Genomic DNA, 27,719 nt, shown 5'->3' on the forward strand with positions numbered 1-27,719 from the left:
TTTTATAACTCTTACAGTACCACAAAGGTGGTAACCTATGTATAAATATGGATCTTTCCTGCTTTGGATGCATTATATAAAGTGCTCTTTTCTGCTCCTTTTGCCTGTGCACAGGCAAGAATGATCATGCAACTTCAGTGACTTTTCCTCTCTACATGCAGGCAATGGGACGCATCTTTGTGGGACTTTGCCAAGTGGGTGCCTGGGGCTGCTTTGATGAGTTCAACAGACTGGAGGAGCGTATGCTCTCTGCCGTTTCACAGCAAGTTCAGTGCATCCAGGAAGCCTTGCGAGAGCATTCCAACCCCAACTATGACAAGAGTATGTGATTGTTCATTCTTGATAGTGTTGTACTACATCTCTAATGTCCTTCATGCTGTTTTTGTTGCTCAGTTACATTTCTCCCAAACAATCCAAGGATGAAGCCACTTTCTATCAAACTTAAAAACTTTAAGTAACTTTCAGCTGGTAGAAATTTGTATTTGAGTATTTGAGTTGCTGTCATGGTTTAACCCCAGCCAGCAACTAAGCACCGCACAGCTGGTGGGATATGGGAGAGAATCGGAAGGGGAAAAGTGAGAAAACTCATGGGTGAAGATAAGAACAGTTTAATAGTTGAAATAAAATGAAGTAAAATAGTAGTAATTATACCAACAATATACAAAGCAAGTGATGCATGATAAAATTGTTCACCATCTGCTGACCGATGCCCAGCCCTGAGCAGTGGTCACAGCCCACCAGCCAGCTCCCTCCAGCTTATATATGGAGCATGACATCATATGGTATGGAATATCCCTTTGGTCATTTGGGGTCAGCGTGCTGGCTGTGCCCCCTCCCAGCTTCTTTTGCACCTGGCCAAGCAGGGGAAGCAGAAAAGTCCTTGATTTGCTAGTCAATCACTAGTTAGCAACAACTAAAACTTCAGTGTGTTATCAACATTATCCTCACACTAAATCCAAAACACAGCACTATGCCAGCTACTAGGAGGAAAATTAACTCTATACCCAGCTGAAGCCAGGACAGCTGCAGTACTAGAGGACCTGCTGTCCATTACTGTAGGAAACTAAAATAGAATAAAGTATGACTTTTGTTTTCAGGGTGATTGATCACTGACTCAGGCGTAACTAAATGTACTCTCTTTTCAGCTGCAACGCCTATTACTTGTGAACTGCTGAACAAACAAGTCAAAGTGAGCCCTGACATGGCTATCTTCATCACCATGAATCCTGGCTATGCAGGCAGATCAAATCTGCCTGACAATTTGAAGAAGTTGTTCCGTAGCTTGGCAATGACAAAACCAGACCGTCAGTTGATTGCCCAGGTCATGCTGTACTCCCAAGGTTTCCGTACAGCTGAAGTGCTAGCTAATAAGATAGTACCATTCTTCAAGTGAGTAACAAGTTTGGCTCCAATCAGTAAAAATAGAGCTTATTGTTCAAAACTGTAACGTGCTTTGCAACTCCCTAAGCACATTGTGCAGCAATCATTTCAAGTAAACAATGACATTTACTGAGTGTTATGTTGATTCCTATGGAGAATCAAATTGTATTTTGTCTCTTCTGCTTCTTAGGCTTTGTGATGAACAGCTGTCCTCCCAAAGTCACTATGATTTTGGCTTGAGAGCACTGAAGAGTGTGCTGGTTAGTGCAGGCAATGTGAAGAGGGAGAGGATTCAGAAGATAAAGAGGGAGAAAGAAGAACGTGGTGAAGTTGTTGATGAGGGAGAAATTGCTGAGAACTTACCAGAACAAGAGGTAATGTGTGTGTGAACTCTTTACTTCTGTGATAAAGTACAGGATGCACACTAAACAAAGCAAATAACCCTGCAGTGTTTACCATTTAGTGTTAAGCCATGCAAGCAAAGTAATGTTAATTACAAAAGGTGGTAATTTGATAGCTTAGAAGTACCAAGTTAAACGTGTCTTAGGAGTCCCTGAATCATAGTGAAAGACTTGTTCTTGTGAGGTGGTGCATTTGTAACACTTACTGCTGGTCAGTTCCTCAGCAGTTAATACCAAAAGCATAGCGAAAAGGCGTAAGAAACTACCAATGTATAAACTGAAAATCAGTAGGAATTCATTGTGTAGTTTCAAAGTTGAAACCCCATCAATGATTGTTTTTGCCAAGGCCATGCTGGTCTGGTGCTTTATCACTGAAGTATTTAGCAAAGTATTCCTTGTCAAACACATTTGGTATAGCAAGCTTAAAAAATCTTAACCAAAACATGACTCTCTCTGCAGATCCTGATCCAAAGTGTATGTGAAACTATGGTGCCAAAACTGGTTGCAGAAGACATTCCGTTACTGTTCAGTCTCCTTTCTGATGTATTCCCTGGAGTACAGTATCATCGTGGGGAGATGACAGCCTTGCGAGAGGAGCTTAAGAAAGTGTGTCAGGAAATGTACCTTACGTATGGTGATGGAGAAGAAGTTGGTGGCATGTGGGTTGAAAAGGTAAAATATAAAATTTAAAATGTGGAATTGAAGTTCATGTGTAAGACCAAACTTCCTTTTTTATTATGAAAGGTGGATAGCTTTTTCCTTTTTCTTAAGTGAGCAATAGATAGAAGCTTAGATTGACTACTGAAATTAAGACTTGCTGGTACATTATTTCTTCTGTTGCAGGTTCTTCAGCTGTATCAGATTACACAGATAAATCATGGATTGATGATGGTCGGTCCCTCCGGAAGTGGAAAGAGCATGGCTTGGAGGGTACTTCTGAAAGCCCTCGAACGGCTGGAGGGTGTGGAAGGTGTTGCTCATATTATAGATCCAAAAGCAATCAGCAAAGATCACCTCTATGGTACTTTGGATCCAAACACCAGAGAATGGACAGACGGCTTGTTTACACATGTCCTGAGAAAGTGAGTCTTTACTAGCACAAATGAAAAATGGCCATTACATTTGTGTTATGGATAATCTGGTCTTACTGAGTCTTTGTTCTCTACTACAATAAATATTTCCTTTAATGTAGAATCATAGACAATGTGAGAGGTGAACTACAAAAACGTCAGTGGATTATCTTTGATGGTGATGTAGACCCTGAATGGGTTGAGAACTTGAACTCTGTTTTGGATGACAACAAACTACTGACTCTGCCGAATGGAGAACGTCTCAGCCTTCCACCAAATGTAATGTTACTTTTTTTACATTATGTTCACTTGCTGTCCTATAAACTTGTTGCTTTTACCTTAATCTATACCAGTGCTGTCCCTCTTTCTCATCACAATCAGAGTAATACTGACCTTGGGTAGTGGTTTGCTGGAGTCCGGGAGCTTTTGTGGAAACAAACATTTTATGTTATACTTTGACCCTGAAAGACGGACTGTGTATTATATAAAAGTCATGGGTAACAGTCAATAATCATGAACTTACCTTACGATAGTTTAATGCTGCTGTTGATTATTCAGAGGCTAAATATGAATTAACTTATTTTAAAAGGTCACTGTTTTTGTGAGGGAGTCTTTTGTTCTGTTTTGGGTTTGTTTGTTTTTATTTCAAACTCTTGTTCTAAATTTCTGCTCTTTAGGTGCGCATCATGTTTGAGGTACAGGATCTGAAATATGCCACTTTGGCTACTGTGTCAAGGTGTGGCATGGTCTGGTTCAGTGAAGATGTTCTCAGTACAGACATGATATTCAATAACTTCCTGGCCAGACTAAGAAGCATTCCTCTGGATGAAGGTGAGGAGGAAGCTCAGCGAAGGCGAAAGGGCAAAGAAGATGAAGGAGAAGAAGCAGCATCCCCAATGTTGCAGGTATAACATAGATTACACTATGGGATAACATACTAAGAATGCTTGCACCACAGGTAGTACAGTATACTTAGAATTTATGACAGCTTATCATAGAAAAGCTGACTTCCTCTTTACATATTTTTCCTTTTTTTAAAGAATATTAAAATATGAAGCATTTCAAACCTTAAACAAAATTATTTCCTGCTGACTGGTAATCAAATGAGGAGCAAGTGCTTTGAGCAGTGTTTGTTCCCCCCAACAGATTCAGAGAGATGCTGCAACAATAATGCAGCCATATTTCACATCTAACGGCCTGGTAACAAAAGCACTGGAACATGCTTTCAAGTTGGAGCATATTATGGATCTCACCCGCTTGCGCTGTCTTGGTTCTCTGTTCTCCATGTTGCACCAAGCTTGCCGCAACGTAGCCCAGTACAATGCCAATCATCCAGACTTTCCAATGCAGATCGATCAACTAGAACGTTACATCCAGGTAAATACAATATGCTGCAAAGTGACTGCTGTGTTTGACGACTCAGTATAGCAGCTATGTTTGATTTATTGTTCATTAAGTTTTGTTCCATTACTGTAAAACCAATAGCTGCTTTTGCTGCTTCTTACAGAGGTACCTGGTCTACGCGATACTCTGGTCTCTTTCTGGAGACAGTCGTTTGAAAATGAGAGCAGAACTTGGAGAATACATTAGGAGAATCACCACAGTGCCACTGCCAACTGCACCCAACATACCTATTATTGACTATGAGGTAAACCTTTGTTACGCTAGAAGTGTTGCTCTCTTGTGTTCTTAGAAGCTTGCTTTAGATTTTGGAGATGAAACTGAAAAATAAAACGCTAGATTATCTTAAATTTTGCAGTTTCACAGTTCAGTGAACAAGCTGCCTGTTTAAATGAACACATCAAATGTGATGCCACAAACTATTTTGTGTTTAAAAAAATGTATTCTCTTTTAACTAAGCTTGAGCTATATTCCTGTTCTAAATTATCTGGTCATGTTTTTTGTGCTCCTAGGTGTCCATTACAGGTGAATGGGTGCCATGGCAATCCAAGGTTCCTCAAATTGAAGTTGAGACACACAAAGTTGCAGCTCCTGATGTAGTAGTACCAACCCTAGATACCGTTCGCCATGAAGCATTGCTGTATACTTGGCTGGCAGAACACAAACCTCTAGTACTCTGTGGCCCACCAGGTTCTGGAAAAACCATGACCCTCTTCAGCGCTCTCAGAGCTCTGCCTGACATGGAGGTACACAAGAGAGTGGGAGTGGGTGCACAAGCGCATGTGTGAATTACAGAGTAGTACCGAGTCTCGAATCTCCTTAAAGATTAAAGCAGTCTTGATCTAGCATAGAAATTTTTTGCTAGCCAGAATTCAGTGATATCTGCACCTCAGTCAGTCATGAGTATGTAGAGAAAAAAATAAAGATATTATGTTGAGCAGAATCTAAACTTACGTCTCGAGATCCTTAACCTAAAAGCTACTTCCTTTCTTTGCTGCTTAAACAATGCAGGAGCGTTCCACCATTTAATATTTAAAAACCTGTAGTAATGTTTAAGAACAGCTCTCATCCTGCAGTGTATTTAGGTGGAGTAACTGATATATGAAACTGTGATGTTTTAAGTACAAGGTTGGGCAGGAGCCATTGCTGCAAGGTAATGGAGAACCTGCAGTGGGAAGCAAACAGTATACAGTCAGAATACAGGCAGTAACCTGAAATATAGATGGGGTATGTACTTCCACTGTGGAAAGGCAAGCATACCTGTTTTCAGGACTCTTAATATGCTCACTGTCAAGCATTAGTGTACTTTAACTAGTTCTTTTCACTGTTCTCTTTTTAAGGTGGTTGGACTCAACTTTTCTAGTGCTACCACTCCAGAACTGCTCTTGAAAACTTTTGATCACTACTGCGAGTACAGGCGTACACCTAATGGAGTGGTGCTGGCTCCTGTGCAGTTAGGAAAGTGGCTGGTGCTGTTCTGTGATGAAATCAACTTACCAGATATGGATAAGTATGGCACACAGAGAGTCATATCCTTCATTAGACAGGTTTGTTTTTCTTTGTAATCAACTATATCATAACAGTTATTTTCAGGGAAATACCAGTGGAACATTGTTTTATTTTGCTTTTATGTTTTTTTCCAGATGGTGGAACATGGAGGGTTCTATCGTACATCAGACCAGACATGGGTGAAACTGGAGAGAATTCAGTTTGTTGGCGCCTGTAATCCACCTACTGATCCTGGAAGAAAACCTCTCTCACACAGGTAATGTATCCATTAAACTCTGTATACCAACAGGCCAGGGGTCAGAATTGAAGCATTGACTATGTAATCTGTTCTTAATACGCTTGTTTAACACCAGCTGCGCTAAAGTTGTGTTCCTTGCTTTTGAGCTAACTGCAAGTTCTTGTCTTAACTGCAAGTCCGCTGACAGCCAGCCAGTTGACTCATTGTTACGCTTCTTGAATAACCTGTCTAAAATGCTGTGGCAACTTCAGAATCCTTTTTGGTCCGAGTCCCTAAGGAGCAGTCAAACCAACTGCAGTTACAGCTAATAATTCTGAATCAAGAAGATATTTATTTTTGCCAAAAGATAATGAAAATAGTACAGACTGTAATTTGACCTTCTGGGCTATGTAATATGCTTATCTTTCAGATTTTTACGACATGTTCCTGTGGTTTATGTGGACTATCCTGGACCAGCTTCGCTTACTCAGATATATGGAACATTCAATCGTGCAATGCTGAGGCTGATCCCATCGCTTCGCACATATGCAGAACCTCTCACTGCCGCTATGGTAGAATTCTACACAATGTCTCAGGTAATTTGTTGAGTACCACCCTAACTTCTAATTAGAAGTCTTCCATTTATGCTGAATCACTTAACTTGCCTTTCATGTGGTTAATATGTATGCAAGAACTCAAGTAATTAGTTCAGTTTTGGTGAAAGCCACTGAATGAGGCTAGCGAAGCAATACCATTCAACACAAGAACTGTAGAAATATGGTGCAACTTTGGGATGAAGTAACTAAATATATTTGAATTTTTAGGAGAGATTCACTCAAGACACACAGCCACACTACATCTATTCACCTCGTGAAATGACTCGGTGGGTGAGAGGTATATTCGAAGCATTAAGACCACTAGAAACCTTACCAGTTGAAGGCCTTATCAGGATTTGGGCCCATGAAGCCTTACGTCTGTTCCAAGACAGGTAAAATGAACGTGAGATGTGGGGCAAAAACAAAAAGGGTGCAAAATGAATTTTTTCCGCTCCTTGCTAACTTTCATTAGAAAACCGAACTGAAGTGTGCTTCATGTTAAATAGCTAGAATACAAATGAGAATACTTCCTTCTGCTTTAACTTACACTATTGGGAGTCATATCTATGCAAAGCAGAAATGTACTTTAGTGGTAGCACTGCCATGTGATGCGGCTATACCCTCCCATTACAGAGGATTTGTAGTCATTAACTTTTTTCTTTATCCAGGCTTGTTGAAGATGAGGAGAGACGCTGGACTGATGAGAACATTGACATGGTTGCTCTGAAGCACTTCCCCAATATTGACAAAGAAAAAGCTATGAGCAGACCTATCCTATACAGCAACTGGCTGTCAAAGGTAAAAATAAAAAACTAAATTAAAGTAAATAGTTTGGGAGCAACTGACTGATGCTGCTCTTATGACTACATCAACGCGATAGTTGGTGCCCATCATTTTGTTAAACTGATCTTGAAGAAGTTCTTAATGATTATCTGAAGGGAACTCTATGACAAAGTTAATAGCTGTTATGCCAAGGATGCTATTGTAAGATCTACCATAGTAGATAAAGGTAGTACTAAATAGTATTTTTGAGAACAGGATAACACTCCCAGAAAGTTGCCACGTTATTGCTTGTGGAAACTCTTGGATAAGGCAGTGACCATTGAACAACGTTGATACTAAAGTATGGTGGACTGTTTCCTGCAATCTGAAGTGATCCAGCTGGGCTGTCTGTAGAAATCCCACTGGGTCAAGGCAAAAGTCCATCTAGCCTGCTACCCACTTCTGTGACCGATAGCAAATGCCTGGGAAACACTGTTTCAAATAAATTGTGGGAATGAGGAGGGAGGAAGACTGTCCTGCTACTTCCTTGTCTCTGGAGTGACTGGCAGCACAGGCTCAACCTGTGGTAGGTTCAGTAGGTAACAGGATTCAATGTCCCTGCTGTTATCTGTGGCACTCTAAGCAGTGGACATATTCTTGTGCAAGTTAAATGAGTACAGCATTCTTAAGCTTTTGTAGGGGATTGCTACTTTAAGTATTCTAATAGTTCTGCTTTCATCTACTCAGAAATTGATCCATAAGCAGAATTCCTGTAATCTTATATACCATACTGTATTGATTGATTCTTTTAGGATTATATTCCAGTGGATCAAGAAGAATTAAGAGACTATGTGAAAGCTAGGCTTAAAGTCTTTTATGAAGAAGAACTTGATGTACCACTTGTGCTCTTCAATGAAGTCTTGGATCATGTGTTAAGAATTGACCGGTAAGTGAAGACTTCAGTTGCTGCTCATATAAATAGTATTTAGAGATGTGTTCTAAAGTAGAGTAGCCTGAGTACAGGCTAAGTAAGAATGGTGTGCGATCCCATTGTTGTCCATAGACTATCTACTTCTGGTCTCCAGATAGCAGGATCCTAGCTAGAAAGATGTGTCAGTTTTGGTACTAACTTGAAGTTTAGATGCTGAAGGAAAAGCTTCAGTAAGTTGCTAACACTCGATCAAAACATACTTGCTTCTGTGCTTTCTCAGAATCTTCCGTCAGCCACAGGGCCACTTGCTGCTTATTGGAGTCAGTGGAGCAGGGAAAACGACTCTCTCAAGATTTGTTGCCTGGATGAACGGTTTGAGTGTCTACCAAATTAAGGTTGGCATGCTAGTTTCACTTCACAAAAACTGTTAGTCAAAACTCGCGCTTCTTAAATACTGCGCCCTGAAAAATGCCCTTCAAAGCTGAAACAAAATGTTAATAACCAGTGTTAAATCCTACTAGGTTCACAGAAAATATACAGGTGAAGATTTTGATGAGGACCTTAGGACAGTATTGAGACGTTCTGGCTGCAAAAATGAAAAAATAGCTTTTATAATGGATGAGTCGAATGTATTGGATTCTGGATTCCTGGAGAGAATGAATACTCTCCTAGCCAATGGAGAGGTAAGGAGATTTTAAGTAAATACTTAAAGCAACTTTTTACAGCTATAAGCTACAACAAAACTATCTTTTGAATTAGGTTCCTGGTCTCTTTGAAGGAGATGAATATGCCACCCTCATGACTCAGTGTAAAGAAGGAGCACAGAAGGAAGGTTTAATGTTAGATTCACATGAAGAACTCTACAAATGGTTCACCAGCCAAGTTATTCGCAATCTCCATGTTGTGTTCACTATGAATCCATCTTCTGAGGGCCTGAAGGACAGGGCAGCTACCTCCCCTGCACTTTTCAACAGGTAATTGCTGAATATTCCAATGTGCATTACAAATACCATTAAAACAGTACTTTTGGGGAAGTCTTCTCAAATGCTTTATATTACAGGTGTGTCTTGAACTGGTTTGGAGACTGGTCAACTGAGGCACTGTACCAAGTTGGCAAAGAGTTCACAAGCAAAATGGATCTTGAGAAACCAAATTATATTGTGCCTGATTACATGCCAGTTGTGTACGATAAGCTACCACAGCCACCATCACACAGGGAAGCTATTGTTAATAGTTGTGTGTTTGTTCATCAGACTCTCCATCAGGTATGTTTTTATTACGTTGTTTAACTTGTGTTCATCTCTAGGCCACAGTATCATGCACCAGTTTCCAAAAAAGTATGGTCTTTGTGGCATTTGAATAGGTTTAAAACCAACACGTAATCTGCAATTCCTTCTTCCCTAAAGGCCAATGCTCGTCTGGCAAAACGAGGAGGTAGAACCATGGCAATCACACCACGCCACTATTTAGACTTCATCAACCATTATGCCAACTTGTTCAATGAGAAGCGGAGTGAATTGGAGGAACAGCAAATGCATTTGAATGTTGGCCTTAGGAAAATCAAGGAAACTGTTGATCAGGTACATATCTTTAAAACTTTGCCCTTTATAAGGCTGGAGTGATTAAATAGACCCCTGTGCTTAATCTGAATTCTCCCATCCCACAATCTATCTCAGGTGGAAGAATTGCGGCGTGACCTAAGAATAAAGAGTCAGGAGCTGGAAGTGAAGAATGCAGCAGCCAATGACAAGTTGAAAAAGATGGTGAAAGATCAACAGGAAGCTGAGAAGAAGAAGGTAAAAATCCTTGTTAAATCTCTGTGCATAGTAAATACCTTTATTTACAAAGCAGAGCCTGCAGAGCAAGTACTGGAAAAGTTCAGCTTCTAAAAAGCAGTATTTTGTCTGTGAATATTCCTCCTCCTAGGTCATGAGCCAGGAGATTCAGGAACAGCTGCACAAGCAGCAGGAGGTCATTGCAGACAAGCAGATGAGTGTGAAAGAAGATCTTGACAAGGTGGAGCCTGCTGTCATTGAAGCTCAGAATGGTATGTTGGCACCTGAAGTGATCACACTATGGGATTGGATCTAAAATGAGGTCTAGGGGAATGCGTTTTGGTGCAGCCTGAGTTGGTCCTGTCTAACGAAAGTGCAGGCTCTTAGCATGTTGCTGGACAGTGTTGAAGAAATTCCTAATCTTTGAGCTCTGATTTTTGTGCTGTTTATAGTACTGACCTGATACTTGATACTCCTTTTATGGCTTGTGGCTTCATTTCTGGCAAGCCAGCTCTATTTATTTATATAGTCTATATATTAATAAAGAAATCTCATAATCAGAAAGACCACTGATGCCTTATTACTGCATAGGCAGCATACAATCAAGCTGTCCATTCATGAAATTGGATAGAGGAGTCATTGCTTATAACAAAGCTTTAAGTGAATCATTTTTAGGCAGCAGAATAAGTTGCCTGTGGCCATTTGGCAGGTTAACATTCACAAAAGTTTATCAAGTTATGCAGTCGTTTGAATGTTATCCGCTAGAATCTGCTTCTCTAATAATCTCAAATTGCTTTTGAGACTCTTGAAACATTTTCACTAATCCAAGGTACTTTAACAGACTTTGACTGTTCATTTTCTTCCCAATCAACTTTAATCATCTTTCTTGCACTGGGTAGCCGTGAAGTCGATAAAGAAACAGCATCTGGTAGAGGTCCGTTCTATGGCTAATCCACCTGCAGCAGTGAAGCTAGCACTGGAGTCCATCTGCCTGCTACTGGGTGAAAGTACAACTGACTGGAAACAAATACGTTCCATCATCATGAGAGAGAATTTCATTCCAACCATTGTTAATTTCTCTGCTGAGGAGATAAGGTAAAGTGCAAGTGTGAATTATTTATGTGAATAAACTATTCACAAAGATATAGAAGGTCTTAACTGGACTTTGTGTAATTGCTTTAGTAGCACTTGACATCTTGTGAGACTAATTTAACTCCTGCATGTAATGAATGTGTAGGTGGTACAGGAAACAGACTACTAAAGCAAAGGTGTATCATGTGAACTGGGACAAAACAGCTGCTGGTGAGTAATTTCAAGGCATGGTTGCAAAGCAGTGTGTTGCTGTCTAAAGCCACATTATTAGCTGAAAGCTTTTATGCAGCAATAACAGATGAGGTTGCTGAGGGCTTTATCCAGGCTGACCTCCTAGCCGGCTCAGAATCTAAGCAGGAGGTCACACTAGAGTCCTCCAGAATTCTCTTCCAACCCCAGGTTTTTCTGAGTAGAGTTAAGCAATTTGTGAGTGGCTAATCCTAAAAGATTGTTAAATGCTGTTTGTCACCTGTAAACTGTGATTTCTGAAACGACATCTTGAACTAATTAAAACATCTCAGCTACCAGTCAGCAAAACTGCTAGGAAATGTTCATGTCAACTGTGGAAGGCAGGCCAGGTAAAGAGATACTGAATGTGTGCTGACATACAGTGTACTCATGCTATCTCTAAAAACTCTTCTCTTGCAGTGATGCCATCCGGGAGAAGATGAAGAAAAACTACCTGTCGAATCCAAGTTACAACTATGAAATTGTAAACAGAGCATCGTTGGCCTGTGGGCCTATGGTGAAATGGGCAATTGCACAGGTAAAGTTTGTACTGTGGGAAAGCGAACGCAAGGTGAAAAGAGTGAGCCCGAAGGCATATAACAGTGTCTGAAGGCTCTGAATCTGTCTCTGTACTGATTTATTCAAATCAGTATTCAAAGAAATCAGAGAATTCAGATGAATGCTTTTGGGCCCTGTAGTACTGTGCCAGAGAACGAACGGCCAGTTGTGTTATAGCTTTTGCACCAAGAAACTTTAGGTAAACAATAGCTGATCTTTTCCGTACATAGTGTCATTCTACAGGACAATACAGTTCTCAGCTAGAAAATGCAATGCAATCCTCTTAATGAAACTTAGTCTCTGTCTTGCTTCAGAGTGGGGCACGCTCACAGGCAGCTCTGCTAAGTGCTTTTAGGCAGAATTCTAAATGCTTGACTAGTTTCCTAAAGGAATAGGCTTTTGGGGAAGATACAGCCGGACCGAGATATCCAAGGATAGTTTCAATTGCCTGTTGGTGTTCAATACAGCAGTATCCGTGACTTGTTAAAGCTATGAATGGCGTGATGTGTGGAGACTGTTTAGCTTGAATCTTGCCTATCCTAATTGTTCTGTGGCTTGGCTATATTCAGTTCTTCACAGAAAGGCAGATTAGCTCAGTACTGGCATTGATACTCAGTCAAGTATTTATGCAAAACAGTGCTGTACACTACTTTAGTGTGTTCTCAACCTTTCAGATGACTTTCTGTAAGTCTTCAGAGCAGTAAAAGGATCTTGCAAAAAGTAGTTACTTTTGTGTCTCGGCTTGGTTTAACTAGAGTCCTAGAGATTGATAAACAATCTTAAGTTTCTGTTAAGTAGCTATTAATTCTTATACAGGTTGCAAGTACCTAAGCTTGAAAAGATGCAATTGATAGTGTATACCTGAATGCTGTGGTTCTTGTTAACACATATGATTTTAGAAAGTATAAAGGGCCTGTTTACTGTTTACAGCTGAACTACGCTGATATGTTGAAAAGAGTAGAACCTCTACGCAACGAACTGCAGAAGCTGGAGGATGATGCCAAAGACAACCAGCAGAAAGCAAATGAAGTAGAGCAAATGATTCGTGATCTTGAGGCCAGTATTGCCCGTTACAAAGAAGAATATGCAGTACTGATTTCAGAGGCTCAAGCTATTAAGGCAGATTTGGCTGCTGTAGAAGCAAAAGTAAGACTTTTATATATCAGTAATTTTCAGTTCTTTAATCTTCGACAGTCGGAAATTGAACCATTCTTCAAACTTTTGAGCAGACTTAGTTGCTTCCTTGTACAGTGCATCCGAGTTGTCTGTTTCATCCCTGGATCTCACAGACTGCTTAAGCTACTGAAACCTGGCTGGAGTTAGAAATACCAAGTCATGTTGCCAGTTGATTAATGAGGCAATTCACATAAGGCTTAAAATAGGTAGGAAGCCTTTGGAAAGAGGCATGGGTGTAGTGTAATTGTAATGTTTTAACTAGACTTTACGGGGGGAGGGATTCCCAGTTATTTGATCTAATTATTAGCATGTCACTACTATGCCAGTATTTACACTTCTAAATTCTTCCAAATAACAGTTGAATACCAACATAAGATATTAACACTGAAGTGAAGAAACAAAAAACTTAATTTAATTCTGAGCTTTTAAATTTCATCTGGGCCTTGAGTCAATAAAAGTGGCCCCAGAGTCATTTAATACTATCGCAATTCATCATGTAAAGAGACTACTTCACCACTTATTTCTAGGTAAACCGTAGCACAGCTCTTCTGAAGAGTCTTTCTGCTGAACGTGAAAGATGGGAAAAGACAAGTGAAACTTTCAAGAACCAGATGTCCACTATTGCAGGAGACTGCTTACTTTCAGGAGCTTTTATTGCCTATGCTGGCTACTTTGATCAGCAGATGCGTCAGAATCTGTTCACTACGTGGTCTCACCATCTGCAGCAAGCAAATATCCAGGTAAAGATATAGTCATGACAAGTTAACCTTAAGTCTATTTACTGCAACAGTTAAAGAAGTTTTAAGATTGCTAAGTAGAGAATGGAGCTATTGGAAAAAAAAATACCTTGCAGGGCTGCATTTACTCAAAATGTCTTCAGCTGGTTGGAGAATCTCTAGTCAAATACTAACTGTATGTATTTCTTGCAGTTCCGTACAGACATTGCAAGGACAGAGTACCTTTCCAATGCAGATGAGCGGCTTCGCTGGCAAGCAAGTTCTCTACCTGCAGACGACCTGTGCACTGAGAATGCCATCATGCTCAAGCGGTTTAATAGGTATTTCATTCAAAGATGTAGAATTCTAAAGCAACATTCTCAGAGTAGGCTCGGTTTTGCACCTATCAAAGAATCACAGTAACTCTTTCAAAGCACTGTTTCACTGTTGTGAGAGCTTCTGATGTTTGTAAAATCTTCTCAACCACATGTGAAACTGTTGTTAATCTTTGCTTGCCTTTTTTGTTATGCTTAGCTGTTAAAATAAGTTAGCTTGAACTGAAGCTATTCTGTCGTCCAAATACAAACTTACCTTTCAAAACTGAACTGAACTAAGTCATTGAACCTGGCCAACTTATTCCTTCAATATGCAAGCTTTTAGAGTTGAGACTAATAACGCAGCCTAAATTCATAAAACTGCTTAGAGGCTGTCGGTAGTCAAAACCCAAATAATGAAAGTGTTTTATTACTAACTTAGGTATCCATTGATCATCGATCCCTCCGGGCAAGCTACAGAGTTTATAATGAACGAATACAAAGACCGTAAGATAACTCGTACTAGTTTCTTGGATGACGCTTTCAGGAAGAATTTGGAAAGCGCCTTGAGATTTGGTAACCCACTTCTGGTACAGGTTAGTTGCATGATCATGTAGAAACTATTAAAAATTCTTGAATTCTGTCCTGTGTACTAGAAAAGCTTGCAATTGTGCTGTTAGTAAGATGCAAACAACTTTACTTGTTAAATTATGGTTTGAAGATAAACTCTAGTACTGAGTGATAGATAATGTGAGGTATTAGTCCTGAAAAAAATATGATTAGTAACATACAGAGTCAAAAGAAGGTCTTTCCTTTTTCCACTATTTTAAGATTAAATGCTTTTATTTTCAAATGATCTTTCTTTACTTCCACTCTATAAAATGACTTTCAGCCTGTCTATTCCTTCATTCCCATGTGCTATCTCTCGTCGTAGGTAATAGCACCTAATATGGCTAGTTATCTAGATTTAAATCTATTCTGAGTAGCAGGAACTTTCAGTAACACAAAGAAACAGGGAACTGTAGGAATAGTTGACTTTCACTTGAGATGAATCTAGTTTTCATTTCTTACTATGGAGATGGGAAAACAAAGGATTAGATCCCAGGTGAGATCAGTAACTGTTGCTTGTGCTGCTTAGAATAGGACTTATTATGCATTAGAACTAACACAGCAATAATACTCCCCTACTGAGATTTTGTGTGGTAGTAGCCTAAACTCTGTGTAGTAAGCTCTAAGCTTGTGAAGCTCAACTAAAAATCTGAAGTGGAAATACCTTCTGATCCGTATTCTAAACCAACTGCAAATTGATTGCTACCAGAGCTCTAAACCCCAGTTGTATCAGGATTTTTAGCTTGACATGTAAGAAACAGAATCTCTCAACATATCTCTGCTTCTAGGATGTGGAGAGCTATGATCCAGTTCTGAATCCTGTTCTCAATCGTGAAGTCCGGAGAACTGGAGGCAGAGTTCTAATTACTCTGGGAGACCAAGATATTGATTTGTCACCATCCTTCGTTATCTTCCTCTCCACCAGAGATCCAACAGTAAGTAAAACAAAAGGCTGTCCTCTTTGTGGAAATGGTATGTCAGAGAGCTGAGAAAGTTGTTCATGTTTCCTGCGATAGGTTGAATTCCCACCGGACCTCTGCTCTCGTGTTACATTTGTGAACTTCACAGTAACTCGCAGCAGCTTACAGAGCCAGTGTCTGAATGAAGTCCTGAAAGCTGAAAGACCAGATGTTGATGAAAAACGCTCTGACCTCCTCAAGCTTCAGGGTATGCTTACCAAAATTTAAGTAACTCCCTCCTGTTCTAAAAATATATTGTGCTTTTACTGTAGCTTTAGAAATATGCAGTGAAATACCCTTATAGCTGATACTTTTGCTTTTCAGGATGTCCAATGTCAAAGTGTACACAATTCCTATAATTCTTAAAAACTAACACATCTCTACAATATGTAACCTAATTTTTCTTCAAATTAGGTGAATTTCAGCTGCGCTTGCGTCAGTTAGAAAAATCCCTACTACAAGCACTTAATGAAGTGAAGGGACGTATTCTGGATGATGACACCATCATTACTACTCTTGAGAACCTGAAGAAGGAAGCAGCAGAGGTCACCAGAAAAGTAGAAGAGACTGATATTGTCATGCAAGAAGTCGAGACTGTTTCTCAGCAGTACTTGCCTCTTTCTACAGCATGCAGCAGTATCTACTTTACTATGGAGTCACTGAAACAGGTGGGATGAGTCCTCCTTCCTACCAGAAACTTCATGTATTTACTGTTCAAAGCTAAATAGGCGCTGCCTAATTCCAGCCCTGGCTGCTGTATTGCAGTCTGGTAGGCATAAGCCGTTGACTATCAAACTGCAGGACTTGAGAGAGAGAAAAGACAAACTCTTGTCTTTCAGATACATTTCCTGTACCAGTATTCTCTCCAGTTTTTCTTGGACATCTATCACAACGTGTTGTATGAGAACCCAAATCTGAAGGGAATTACAGACCATACTCAGCGGCTCTCAATCATCACAAAGGATCTCTTTCAGGTTCAATTTTTTAATTAGTAAATGTAATTCTTTAATCATTTTTGAAGGGTTAGAAGTCAAGGCTTCTTATGCTACTAACTTCACTGTTTTGTTGGTAGGTGGCTTTCAATAGAGTGGCACGTGGCATGCTGCATCAAGATCATATCACATTTGCTATGTTGCTGGCCCGAATTAAACTGAAAGGCACTATTGGGTAAACATTTGTTTTCTCACTTAACTGTAGCTGAAAAAGGGAGGGATGTCTTGAAGGCACCTAGCTAAATCTCTTTTTCCTTAACATCAGGGAGCCTACATACGATGCAGAATTCCAGCATTTCTTGAGAGGGAAGGAGATTGTACTAAACACTGCATCTCTCCCAAAAATTAATGGTTTGTCTGTAGAGCAAACAGAAGCAATGATGAGGTTGAGCTGCCTTCCTGCATTTAAGGACCTTGTTTCAAAAGTTCAAGCTGATGAGGTAAGTGTTGGCTAGGGTTTGCTTCTGCACTGAACTACCTGGTAAAGCTTTTTAGGTGTCTGCTTTAAGAGCTTCATGCTTCCAAGTAAGCTCTCCTAGTATGAGAAGGGAAGTCTTACAGATTGTTGTAGTTGTTGTGGAAATGAACATTCTTCATTTATAATCAAGCTATGAAATTTGAGTTGTAAATGCCAGCATTGTTCATCACTCGGCCTTGGAAACAACTGCACCATTCATTTAACTTTGCAGTCAGCTTTGGTTCCTGTGGTAGCAGAAAGCATGATACTGCATGTCTCTTACTGTACCACTATTGTGTGATAACTGCACTAGAGGTGAGCAGCCCTGGTCATAGATAACATTGTTATGGTGGGCTCTTGGACATTACTATTTAAAATAAATCTGTGTAGTGCTCAGCTGCTGAACACTTTGCTCCTTTTCATTACTTAAGTGTTCTAATATATCTGTGTCCTGACTGTGAAACTGTATGTTCCAAAATACATCCATACCTTAAATAGTACCTGGGGGTACCTAGGTACTACTGCAGGTACTATAAGGTACCTGCAATAGTACCTTAAATAATACCTGCCTAGTTTTTATATTAGAAGTTGAATTCTCTTTGCTACATCTAATTTTCCTCAAAATCTTCACCCTGGGGTAAAAAAATAACTTGGGCTGGGACTTGGTAGAGATCTGTAGAATCCAGGGTGCTGGAGGCAATGCAGAATTAGGGGATAACAGCAAAACGATTGGACACATCTAAAGAAAGCATAGTAGACAAACATAATTTGAGTTTTATGTGTGGATTTTTGTTTGAAAAAAAAAAACAAACAACAGAACTTAGAAATCCATTGAAGAAAAATTAGTCCAGAACTTATTAAATGTGCTGGTCAAATTGCAGTCTTGCTCAGGGAAACACTCCAACTGTTTATATCTAGAAGCCTTGGAAAAGACCAAGCCATGTTGAGTGTTGGACAATATTTGGGGCGAAGTTTAATGCTTGGCTTAATTTCATTAGTATAATAAGTGTTTCTGTTTAACAGTGTTAGCCCTGTCTTATTTTCAGGATTTACTCATAGATGGAAGCTCAAATGCTTCATCTGGTACTCAATCTAAATTTTTATTCTAAAGGCATATGATAAGATATGAGCATTAAATGGGAAGAATCTTACAAACATGTCCATTTCATTGTTTAAACATTTAGCTACTTAACAGAATTTTTGAAGATCTGTTTGCAAATTTAAAGCTAGTAGAGCCTGGGCAGTACCAACTTCAACCCTACCCTAGCAATCTTTGTTGCCTACTGAAAGTTGGTATGTAGCTGAACACTTCTGCAGTACATTAAATTCTAGATTTTAAGGTTGAGCTTGAACATCTCTGTTGCACCATGAACAGGACCTGCCCCTTGCGGCAGATTTTTTGATGCCATGAAACTCCATTTCAAGTTTTTTGCATTTTCTTTCAATATAGCAGTTTTGTATCTGGCTGGATAGCAGCTCACCAGAGCAGACTGTACCATACCTTTGGACTGAAGAAAAACCTGCAAGTAAGTTGAATTGCACTATTGTCCACAGCAGTCTTACTATACTGATTTTAATCTAAGTAGAATTACTACAATTTTAAAGCAATTCTAAAGTAGAACTGTAAATTGGACCTTACTGCCTGGGAAAATCACAACATTGTGGTTGTGAAACAACCTCTAGTCTAGTTGTTTTGTTTTGTCATGAGGTTTTTTTGTTGTTGGGTTGGGTTTGGTTGGTTTTTTCTTAAACCCAGACTTTTTTAAGCAATAGTCGCTACGCTTGGTTCCTGCACATTAACCTGGCATCTGGTCTTCCACTGATGATGAAATGTACCTCCACAATTCCATTAGACTGCATAATAGTTTGGATTAACCTTAGTCCTTGCAAGTCTGGAGGCAGCTCAGTGCTCTAAAAAGCCCCAAGACACAGCTTTTCTGAGGACTGGGCTGGTTTACTAGAATGCTTCCTCCTGTGGTTGTATCTAAGCATGAACTCTTAATTCTTGCTGCACTAGTTGTTAGTGCTAATTTGGTAAGAGTTAGAACTTAAGGATAACTGTTGCCCTTCAGCTCCTCCCCGTCTGAAAGGTAAGGTTAGGAAGTGTTTGCCATCTGTGATCATTCAGGGCTCATTCCTGTAGGTGGCTTCTAAATTAAGGATTCTAAGCTTGTATTTACTAGCTACCATAAAGCTGCTTGACCATTAACTGAAGCAACTCTAGGTTATCTATCCTATCTGTGCTAGACACGTATACAATAAATTCAAAATCTAACGGAGCGGAAGATTATTGAATGAGTGAAAAGTTGTGAAGAGATCTGTTGTTCCTGGAAATTAAAATCACTTCATGGCAATACGTCTACACTGTAGATTTTGTAAACCAGTAGCATTTCAACAGAACCCAAAAGCGTCTTGTCAAGGTAGGCTTTTAAAAGGGCTCACAACATGAGCAATTGAAATACAAGAATTTCATTAGTATGTTGCAACAGATCTTTCAAAGGGATAATTAGCTCTCTAAATACCTGGTATTCAGAACAAGATGGGAAAAATTGAATGGAGAATTGAAAAGAGGAAGGTGTTGAGGATGGTTTTCTTACCTGCCCATTAATTGTGTCTCCCCTTTTCAGGTCCTATTGGACAGGCCATTCATCGCTTGCTTCTGATCCAGGCCTTCCGTCCAGATCGTTTGTTGGCAATGGCACATACCTTTGTTTCAACAAATCTTGGAGAGTCTTTCATGTCTATTATGGAGCAACCTTTAGATCTGACACACATCGTAGATACAGAGGTAACCAGCTTGTTTTTGAGAGGCTAAAATTCTGAGGTAATGCTCGATGCCACCTTGCATGAGTTCCATAGTGAGTAAAGCTATCCACCAGAGCATTTCTTCAAACGCCCTTCTCCCCAAAGTATGAAGAATGGATTGTTTTCCCATTCATTAATATAAAATAAGAGTAGCGTAATGTCTTTAGCTGGCCAGACGGAAGAAAAACTGAGCTTACTGCATTCTTGTAGTCATGTAGTGACCGATTCATATCCTTTTAAACTTCTCGGACAACAGGTGAAACCTAATACCCCTGTGCTGATGTGTTCAGTGCCTGGCTATGATGCCAGCGGTCATGTGGAAGACCTTGCAGCTGAGCAGAACACACAGATTACTTCTATTGCTATTGGTAAGAACATACACTATTTCATCATTTAAGCATAAATTAAATTGTTAGCGGAAAGCTTCAGCAACCTTCTGTCTTTTAGGTTCTGCTGAAGGTTTTAACCAAGCAGATAAAGCAATAAACACAGCAGTGAAATCTGGAAGGTAAGTTCTGTCTCCTTTTTAGCTAGAATACTGCCCAGTAGAAAGGTAAATGGCAGGGGAGAGGGGAATAATCTATTGACTAAATAGGGAAAACTGGTTAAAAAACATTCAGACTATCTCTGAGCTAACATTTGTGATTACTTAAGCACAGCTGTTCACAACTTATATTTGTTTGAAATATTTTCAAGGTAAGGAGGTCATGTCTGCAAAGCAGAGAAGTTAGCCCATTTACAGTAGACGGTAACTGATTCTATGTAGAAGACAGATTTTTAAAGAGGGAGGAAAATCGGTAGCATTACTGTCATATTCTGTTACTCTTTATGGTGATTGTAGCCAGGATCCATAAGCTGTACACTAAAAAGCACTTGTTCTTTTTCAAAACTTCACAGATGGGTAATGCTGAAGAACGTCCACCTGGCTCCTGGCTGGCTCATGCAACTAGAAAAGAAGCTACATTCCCTACAACCCCATGCTTGCTTCAGACTCTTCCTTACCATGGAGATCAATCCAAAGGTAACATTGATCTGAAATGTGGTGCTCTGGTAGAATAACTGTCTTGCAGAGCCAAGAGTGCTACCCAGGGAAGGTTTTCTCAGTACTGCCTTTCTGCATTAAAGAAGGAGGAGAATACAAGCTTGTCAGGGTAGTTACTAGCCTTGGTTTCTGATAACTTACGTGTAGCTGAAAATTTCATACTGTTGCTGCTTCCCCTACCCTTCCAAAGAAAGGCAGGACATCACTGTGTGTGCTCACAGTGAGGTTTTGAACGTAATGCAAACTGTGTTGTTGGAGGGATTTAATTTAGTGAAGGCTAAAGGAGTTGGATTTTAAGTTATTGATCTTTTCTAGGTGCCAGTGAATTTGTTACGTGCTGGCCGAATTTTCGTGTTTGAACCTCCTCCTGGTGTGAAGGCAAACATGCTGAGGACTTTCAGTAGCATTCCAGTTTCTAGAATGTGCAAGGTAAGGCTGCAGCTTATGTGGGTGAAAGGAAATGTCAGAATATGTTTGTTAAAATCTTACCTTAGAAAAAGATGATAAAACTTCAGCTTCTAAGATGTACATAGAATGTTTTGTTCTCACAGAAGTAAAGTAGTAGTTTCTCCTTCTGTTGGTAGAGTGTATTCAGTTTTGGTAGCAATCTAGCATTAAATCTGATCTTTTCTAGTCTTTTTAGCAAGTTTTGATCATCAGTTCACTTTCATAATAAGCGTATTTTTTTCCCTCTCCACTTCCTAGTCTCCAAATGAGCGTGCTCGTTTATATTTCCTCCTTGCCTGGTTCCATGCCATTATCCAAGAGCGTTTGCGCTACGCTCCATTGGGTTGGTCCAAGAAGTACGAATTTGGAGAATCTGATCTGAGATCTGCCTGTGACACTGTAGACACATGGCTGGATGATACAGCAAAGGCAAGTAGCTTTGTACACTTAATACTTAGATTATTTAAGATCTTCAGTGAGGCGTTCTCTTCTGGAAATGTTTAGTAAGTTAGATGAATAGGCTCAAATAACCTGTTGGCAATTTAACTCAGTTCTTGAATTTAATTCCTCTATCAGAAGAGAGGTGAAAAGGATTGTTTCCTGCTAACTACACTGCATTTTATTTATAGGGCCGCCAAAACATCTCACCTGATAAAATCCCCTGGTCTGCATTAAAGACACTGATGGCACAGTCTATCTATGGAGGTCGCATCGATAATGAATTTGATCAACGTTTGTTAAACACTTTCTTGGAACGTCTATTCACTACTTTGAGTTTTGATAGTGAATTCAAACTGGCTTGCAAAGTTGATGGGCACAAAGATATTCAGATGCCAGATGGAATCAGGTATCATTTTTTCCTTATCCTGACCTGTATGCACAACTTTTTTTTTCTTTTTTTAATTAAAAACCAAACAAACCTAACCTGTATCTCTGTGTTGGAATGTAGCTGTGTGTAAATGTTTGTCTCGGGCAAAGAATTATATTCCCTTTCTAATAGGGGAAGCCTTCTAATGAATATTAAAACTCTGAATTGCAGGCGTGAAGAATTTGTCCAGTGGGTTGAGATGCTGCCAGATACACAAACACCATCGTGGCTGGGCCTGCCAAATAATGCAGAGAAAGTTCTTCTCACCACACAAGGTAAAATCAGAAGTCTAACAATGTCTCACAAAGATTACCAGAGCGCCGTTTTAACTAAAAAGCAGGAGGTAAATATAAATCCTGCTGGAGAATTGATAGTTTTCCCTCAACGTAGTTCGTTTAAATTCTGCAAGGTAAGACACTCAAGCAGTCCAAAAACTGGCCAGAAGCTTGTGAATTAAACGTTCAGTCTTCCAGTTGTCAAGTTCCCATCTTGGTTCTGGAAGGCTTTATTGTCAGCTCTGGAGCCACCTACAGCTAGGCAGTGCTGTATCTTAGGCCTAGACTAGGGAAAAAGAAAAGTCCTGGTTCTCACATGTAGAAGAATGTTTTTGTCTTTATGCTACTGCCTCTCTGACTGGCAGCATATCTTCTGTTTTAGGCATAGATATGATCAGTAAAATGCTGAAAATGCAGATGCTAGAGGATGAGGATGATCTAGCTTATGCAGAAACTGAGAAGAAGACAAGAACTGATTCTACATCAGATGGTCGCCCAGCCTGGATGAGAACACTGCATACCACAGCCTCTAACTGGCTTCACCTTATCCCCCAAACTCTAAACCATTTGAAGCGAACTGTGGAAAACATTAAGGTAAGAACTAAGTTTTGTCTAGCATGGGCAAAGGAAGTGCTTTGGAACAAGTGCATTGTGATTTGCAGGTACTGATTAAACTGTAGGGGGGGACAATGGAACCCGTATCAATGCTGATTCTGACTGTCATAGCTATGTAATGCCCTGCTGGGTTTCTTGAAATGCTCTTAAAAGTTGGTTTATGTGTTCCGGGGATTATTTGAAGAAATACAGTGGCAAACTGTCTATCAAGGGTACCAATTCTGAAGCTTCTCTGTGATCAGGTAGCAAGAAACAAGTGCTTCCTGTTGCATTTCTAGCACACTGACTGCTACTTACGATATGACCTTTAGAGCCAGTGCACATTAATTACTGCTGAAATGTAGTGATGGTTAGAGAGGGGAGATATGGCAGCAGCTTCTTCTAACTGGGAACAGAAATTGAAAGAGCTGGAGGAAGCTTTTGAAATCTGGACAGTAGTACCCTAAGCTCTAACTCAGGAATAAGTTTCCCAGCTGAATATACCCACAATTGCCTAACTGCTTCTAAATACTTAGTCTGGGATAGCAGGTGAGAACTTCTTGTTGCTGATTAAAAGAAAGCCAGAGTTGATTGGAAGGAGCTGCAGTGGGCAGTCTGCATTAATTGTTCAGCTAAGACTTCTACTCTCTTGCTTCTCGAAGGGAGAGGAGATTGTTGGTTGGTTGTAGAACAGTCTCTGCAATCACCTTCTGCTCAATAGACTGCATTTTCATGTTTAATGCTTGTAGTCACGGTGTCACTGGTCCATCCATCCACAATTTGGGGGTTGCTTTTTGTAGCACTTTACCAGCAAGAATCTTTAAATTTGATCTGCAACCTACTTTTCAATGTTTTGACAATCAGGATCCTTTGTTCCGATTCTTTGAGAGAGAGGTGAAAATGGGAGCTAAGCTGCTTCAAGATGTTCGTCAGGACCTTGCAGATGTGGTTCAAGTGTGTGAAGGAAAAAAGAAACAAACCAACTATTTGCGTACGCTTATAAATGAACTGGTGAAAGGTATGGTAATTCAGATTAGCATCTCCCAGTGCTCTCTTTGCCTCTTACACTCTAAGTTGGAGGCTATTATGCTCAGCAGCTTAAAAAAAATTGCAGAAAAATTGGGATTGACTTTACCATTTGACACAAGCAATACTTCCAAGTCAAGCATAAAATTCCAGTTGGTTTGCTTTGGAATTTCAAGTTGAGGTAGCAAATATTAGGCTTTTTTATACAGTTTATATCAGCAGCTTAATTTCTAAGCTGAAATCTTTCTCAGTTCTTTCAGTCTCTGAATTGTTATGGAACAAAGTTATTTATACCACAAAGTGAGTAATAATTGCTCCCGTAAAATCTAGAAAATATTTACATTTTCTAAACTTCTGTTTCAAGCTGTGGAATTTTCACGGACATCCTACCTAGTAATACCTGAAGGTCTGCTGTCTGCTTTGAACAAAAGTATTTCCTAAAACACAGATACTTGACCTCTCAATTTTTTCCTAAAGAACTCAAATCTTCATGAAAACTGGAAGATCAGTTACGGCAGTATATAGCTGCGTGTAACTCAAGTTGCTGTTGAAGGGTTTCTGTAACTGGATGGCCTTTTCAAAGAATGCTAGCCCTGGAGGCCATTTGCTTTGTAATCTTTGAAAATGCTTTCACTTACTGAGTAGCCTTTTAAGATAGAGCCTGATATCCTGGTCCGAGTCTTAAATGGCTATTGGGAGAAAAAGTGAAGTGTCAAAATAGTGTGTAATTCCAACTTGTATGCAAACAAAACTTAATTTTGATCACTTTTTTCATAGGTATTTTGCCTCGTAGCTGGTCTCATTACACAGTGCCAGCTGGTATGACTGTTATTCAGTGGGTGTCTGACTTCAGTGAGCGCATTAAACAGCTGCAGAATATTTCCCAGGCAGCTGCTTCTGGTGGAGCAAAAGAACTAAAGGTATTTTATGCTGACTTTTTTCTAAAGGTTATATCTAATTCAGGTGGAGCTGTGTAACTACTTCACGGAGTCTTCACATCAAGACTTCTAAATAGTTCCTCAGGCAAAACAACTTCAGTCAATGTTCTCTTGAAATGTGCTTTTAAATAATAGTGTGTCCTGATCTCAAAATGATGGGGCTTAGCAGGATAACTGCTCACACAGGTTAGAGGGAAACTTACTATTTTAGAATGACAGAAGATGTAGCCCTAGAGCAAAAAGCAGTTTAGCAGTTACACAGTGTTCCAGTAGCAGCAGGAAAATTTTAATGTAACTAGATTGCTGAAGTAATATCTATGATAATCATGAATACTGCAGCTGATTTTTTTTAATCTCTGTCCATCCCCCAAATAGAACATCCACGTGTGTCTTGGTGGCCTGTTTGTACCTGAGGCGTATATTACTGCTACAAGACAATACGTTGCCCAAGCAAACAGCTGGTCCCTTGAAGAACTCTGTCTTGAGGTCAATGTTACAACTACACAGAATGCAGTACTGGATGCGTGCAGTTTTGGAGTGACAGGTAAACTTCCTAGAAGGAAGGAGGTCCTTGCTCTAAGATACTTACAGCCCATTTAATACCAGAAGTTTCTGAATCAGATGAAGACAGCGTATCATTGCAAAAGTCAATACACACTTTCTGAAGTTGTTTAAAGATTGGTTTGATATTAGTAGGGAAGTATTTATAATGCTAATCTCAAGAGTCAGGTCAGATATATTTAAGTGGTATCGGATAGTGTATCTGCTACAACCTCTTTATTTTGCAGTATGAAATACTTCTAAATTAGTGGACTTAAACAGCCCTTAAATGGTACACAGGGAGACAATCTTTGGATGTATGAAAGCTCTTAAACTCTAAATTGTATTTCACTTTACAGGCCTGAAGCTTCAGGGAGCTACATGCAGTAACAACAAGCTGTCGCTTTCGAATGCTATTTCGACTGTACTGCCCATTACACAGCTTCGCTGGATCAAGCAGACAAATGCTGATAAAAAAGCAAATGTTGTAAGTACTGATAGAAATAATTTTAAGAAGAACTCTGATAATTAGATCTACCTAGTCATTTTTTTCCTGAAGCTTTATGGATACTTTTATCAGGTACCACAAATCAAAATTTTCTTTTCTAATATTCTCAGTGTCAGTTGGTACCTAAATTCTGGGCTAACAGCAAACAGGCCTAGTGTTAACTAGGTCTTTCCTTTGTAGTTACAGAATCACACAGATTGGAAGGGACCTCAGGGATCATCTAGTCCAACCTTTCTAGGAGGAGCACAGTCTACACAAGACGGCCCAGCACTCTGTCCAACTTGTATCCATTCCCCTTGTCCTCTCCATGTGACTCCTTGTAGAGGATGTAGTTAAATAAGAAGGAGAAGCGTCCAAAACTACTAATGCTGTTCAGGCCAAAACTTTAATGTATACCTATAAAGAAGGCTGTGCTTCAGGTGAATTTATTAGGCCTGGTTTTTTTCCTCATATTTGGGGTATTGAGTTATCTGAGACTAAATTCCCATCTCATATATACCATGTAGTATTATAGAAACTTATTATTCTCTTCAGCTACCTTACCTAACTCCACTTCTATATTCATGTTTTTCCCCAGGTTACTTTACCAGTTTATCTAAACTTCACTCGTGCTGATCTGATTTTCACGGTTGATTTCGAAATAGCTACCAAGGAAGACCCTCGCAGCTTCTATGAACGTGGTGTTGCAGTTCTCTGCACTGAGTGAAAATATTTGTTTCAACTGGTAATCTTATAATTGTCAGTCTTCTACGTAGTATTCACCCGTACTTTTGTAACCTAGTTAGGTTAGGTTGTCAGGTGGATTTGTGCTAAGTTGACTAGAAAGAAGGGGGCGGTGCACTGGAAAGCTGGTAGGATAGATGTCTTTGAAAGAAAATTGGATGAGATTTTTAGATGGTTAGTGGTAGATGTGGTATTTGATGGTTCATGTTATATTAAATAAAATCTATAGCAACACTTTTGACTCTATTTCTGGAAATATAATTCTTACGATGATTGGGGGCGGGGGTATGGAAAAACTACCTATGATCTTTTCAGAGAATAACAAGTAATGAGTCAGTATTCAAGCATGTTGTTGACCTTCATACAGCTCACTCAGCAGCTGGTTCGGCTAACCTCCAGTCACAAAAACCTTGGAATCTAAGTCTTCAGTGCAGTAAGACACAAAGCCTGACATTTATCTGCAATGACATCTGATAACATTGCATGAATTATTTGCAATGAACTGGCTCTTCCTTGAAGTAACCTGTTTTTACACAGCTGCTGAGATGCATTCAGAAGCTAGAGTGTCCTAAACAGGACTTTCTTGTCCTGTTGACCCACAGAGCTTCTTTTTCTTGAGCTGGTGTTAGCTCTAGTTTCATGTCTCATTAAGGCCAGAAGGATACGTTTAAGTGCTTAAACAAGGCATTACAATCTTACTCCGAAGCCTCACATGTCGCCAAATTAGGGGAGCTGAGAGTTCCTGCTAATTGCTTGGGTTGCTGTAATGGTTTGGGTCTTTGCCTGCTTTCTCTGATCCTAAGTTCATTG

General features: G+C 39.7%; 1 protein-coding gene across 2 annotated transcripts in view; it reads left to right on the forward strand.

Annotated features, from left to right (window-relative positions):
- DYNC1H1 (dynein cytoplasmic 1 heavy chain 1) overlaps positions 1-27,143 on the forward strand; it is a 46,137-nt gene extending 18,994 nt beyond the window's left edge. Inside the window, exons 29-78 of one of the 2 annotated variants that reach the window (XM_075103937.1) lie at positions 162-321; positions 1,146-1,389; positions 1,571-1,754; positions 2,241-2,453; positions 2,625-2,863; positions 2,974-3,130; positions 3,529-3,756; positions 3,998-4,228; positions 4,359-4,499; positions 4,765-4,998; positions 5,593-5,799; positions 5,896-6,017; positions 6,409-6,574; positions 6,803-6,966; positions 7,243-7,372; positions 8,149-8,282; positions 8,548-8,662; positions 8,789-8,950; positions 9,027-9,241; positions 9,328-9,532; positions 9,674-9,847; positions 9,944-10,063; positions 10,194-10,314; positions 10,942-11,137; positions 11,783-11,900; positions 12,851-13,066; positions 13,624-13,836; positions 14,026-14,153; positions 14,569-14,722; positions 15,524-15,670; positions 15,752-15,902; positions 16,109-16,362; positions 16,534-16,668; positions 16,767-16,861; positions 16,952-17,126; positions 18,594-18,669; positions 19,771-19,931; positions 20,205-20,316; positions 20,396-20,456; positions 20,846-20,969; positions 21,306-21,419; positions 21,696-21,866; positions 22,067-22,284; positions 22,477-22,580; positions 22,963-23,174; positions 24,039-24,192; positions 24,978-25,120; positions 25,514-25,682; positions 26,038-26,165; positions 26,764-27,143. In XM_075103937.1, the coding sequence (XP_074960038.1) occupies positions 162-321; positions 1,146-1,389; positions 1,571-1,754; positions 2,241-2,453; positions 2,625-2,863; positions 2,974-3,130; positions 3,529-3,756; positions 3,998-4,228; positions 4,359-4,499; positions 4,765-4,998; positions 5,593-5,799; positions 5,896-6,017; positions 6,409-6,574; positions 6,803-6,966; positions 7,243-7,372; positions 8,149-8,282; positions 8,548-8,662; positions 8,789-8,950; positions 9,027-9,241; positions 9,328-9,532; positions 9,674-9,847; positions 9,944-10,063; positions 10,194-10,314; positions 10,942-11,137; positions 11,783-11,900; positions 12,851-13,066; positions 13,624-13,836; positions 14,026-14,153; positions 14,569-14,722; positions 15,524-15,670; positions 15,752-15,902; positions 16,109-16,362; positions 16,534-16,668; positions 16,767-16,861; positions 16,952-17,126; positions 18,594-18,669; positions 19,771-19,931; positions 20,205-20,316; positions 20,396-20,456; positions 20,846-20,969; positions 21,306-21,419; positions 21,696-21,866; positions 22,067-22,284; positions 22,477-22,580; positions 22,963-23,174; positions 24,039-24,192; positions 24,978-25,120; positions 25,514-25,682; positions 26,038-26,165; positions 26,764-26,892 (8,124 nt within the window). In that variant the 3' untranslated portion in view covers positions 26,893-27,143. The remainder of the gene's footprint in view (positions 1-161; positions 322-1,145; positions 1,390-1,570; positions 1,755-2,240; positions 2,454-2,624; positions 2,864-2,973; positions 3,131-3,528; positions 3,757-3,997; positions 4,229-4,358; positions 4,500-4,764; positions 4,999-5,592; positions 5,800-5,895; positions 6,018-6,408; positions 6,575-6,802; positions 6,967-7,242; positions 7,373-8,148; positions 8,283-8,547; positions 8,663-8,788; positions 8,951-9,026; positions 9,242-9,327; positions 9,533-9,673; positions 9,848-9,943; positions 10,064-10,193; positions 10,315-10,941; positions 11,138-11,782; positions 11,901-12,850; positions 13,067-13,623; positions 13,837-14,025; positions 14,154-14,568; positions 14,723-15,523; positions 15,671-15,751; positions 15,903-16,108; positions 16,363-16,533; positions 16,669-16,766; positions 16,862-16,951; positions 17,127-18,593; positions 18,670-19,770; positions 19,932-20,204; positions 20,317-20,395; positions 20,457-20,845; positions 20,970-21,305; positions 21,420-21,695; positions 21,867-22,066; positions 22,285-22,476; positions 22,581-22,962; positions 23,175-24,038; positions 24,193-24,977; positions 25,121-25,513; positions 25,683-26,037; positions 26,166-26,763) is intronic. The other variant, XM_075103938.1, reaches the window with a different exon arrangement.
- The last annotated feature ends 576 nt before the right edge of the window (positions 27,144-27,719 follow it).

This window comes from Phalacrocorax aristotelis, chromosome 9 (assembly GCF_949628215.1).
Source record: "Phalacrocorax aristotelis chromosome 9, bGulAri2.1, whole genome shotgun sequence".
Taxonomy (NCBI): domain Eukaryota; kingdom Metazoa; phylum Chordata; class Aves; order Suliformes; family Phalacrocoracidae; genus Phalacrocorax; species Phalacrocorax aristotelis.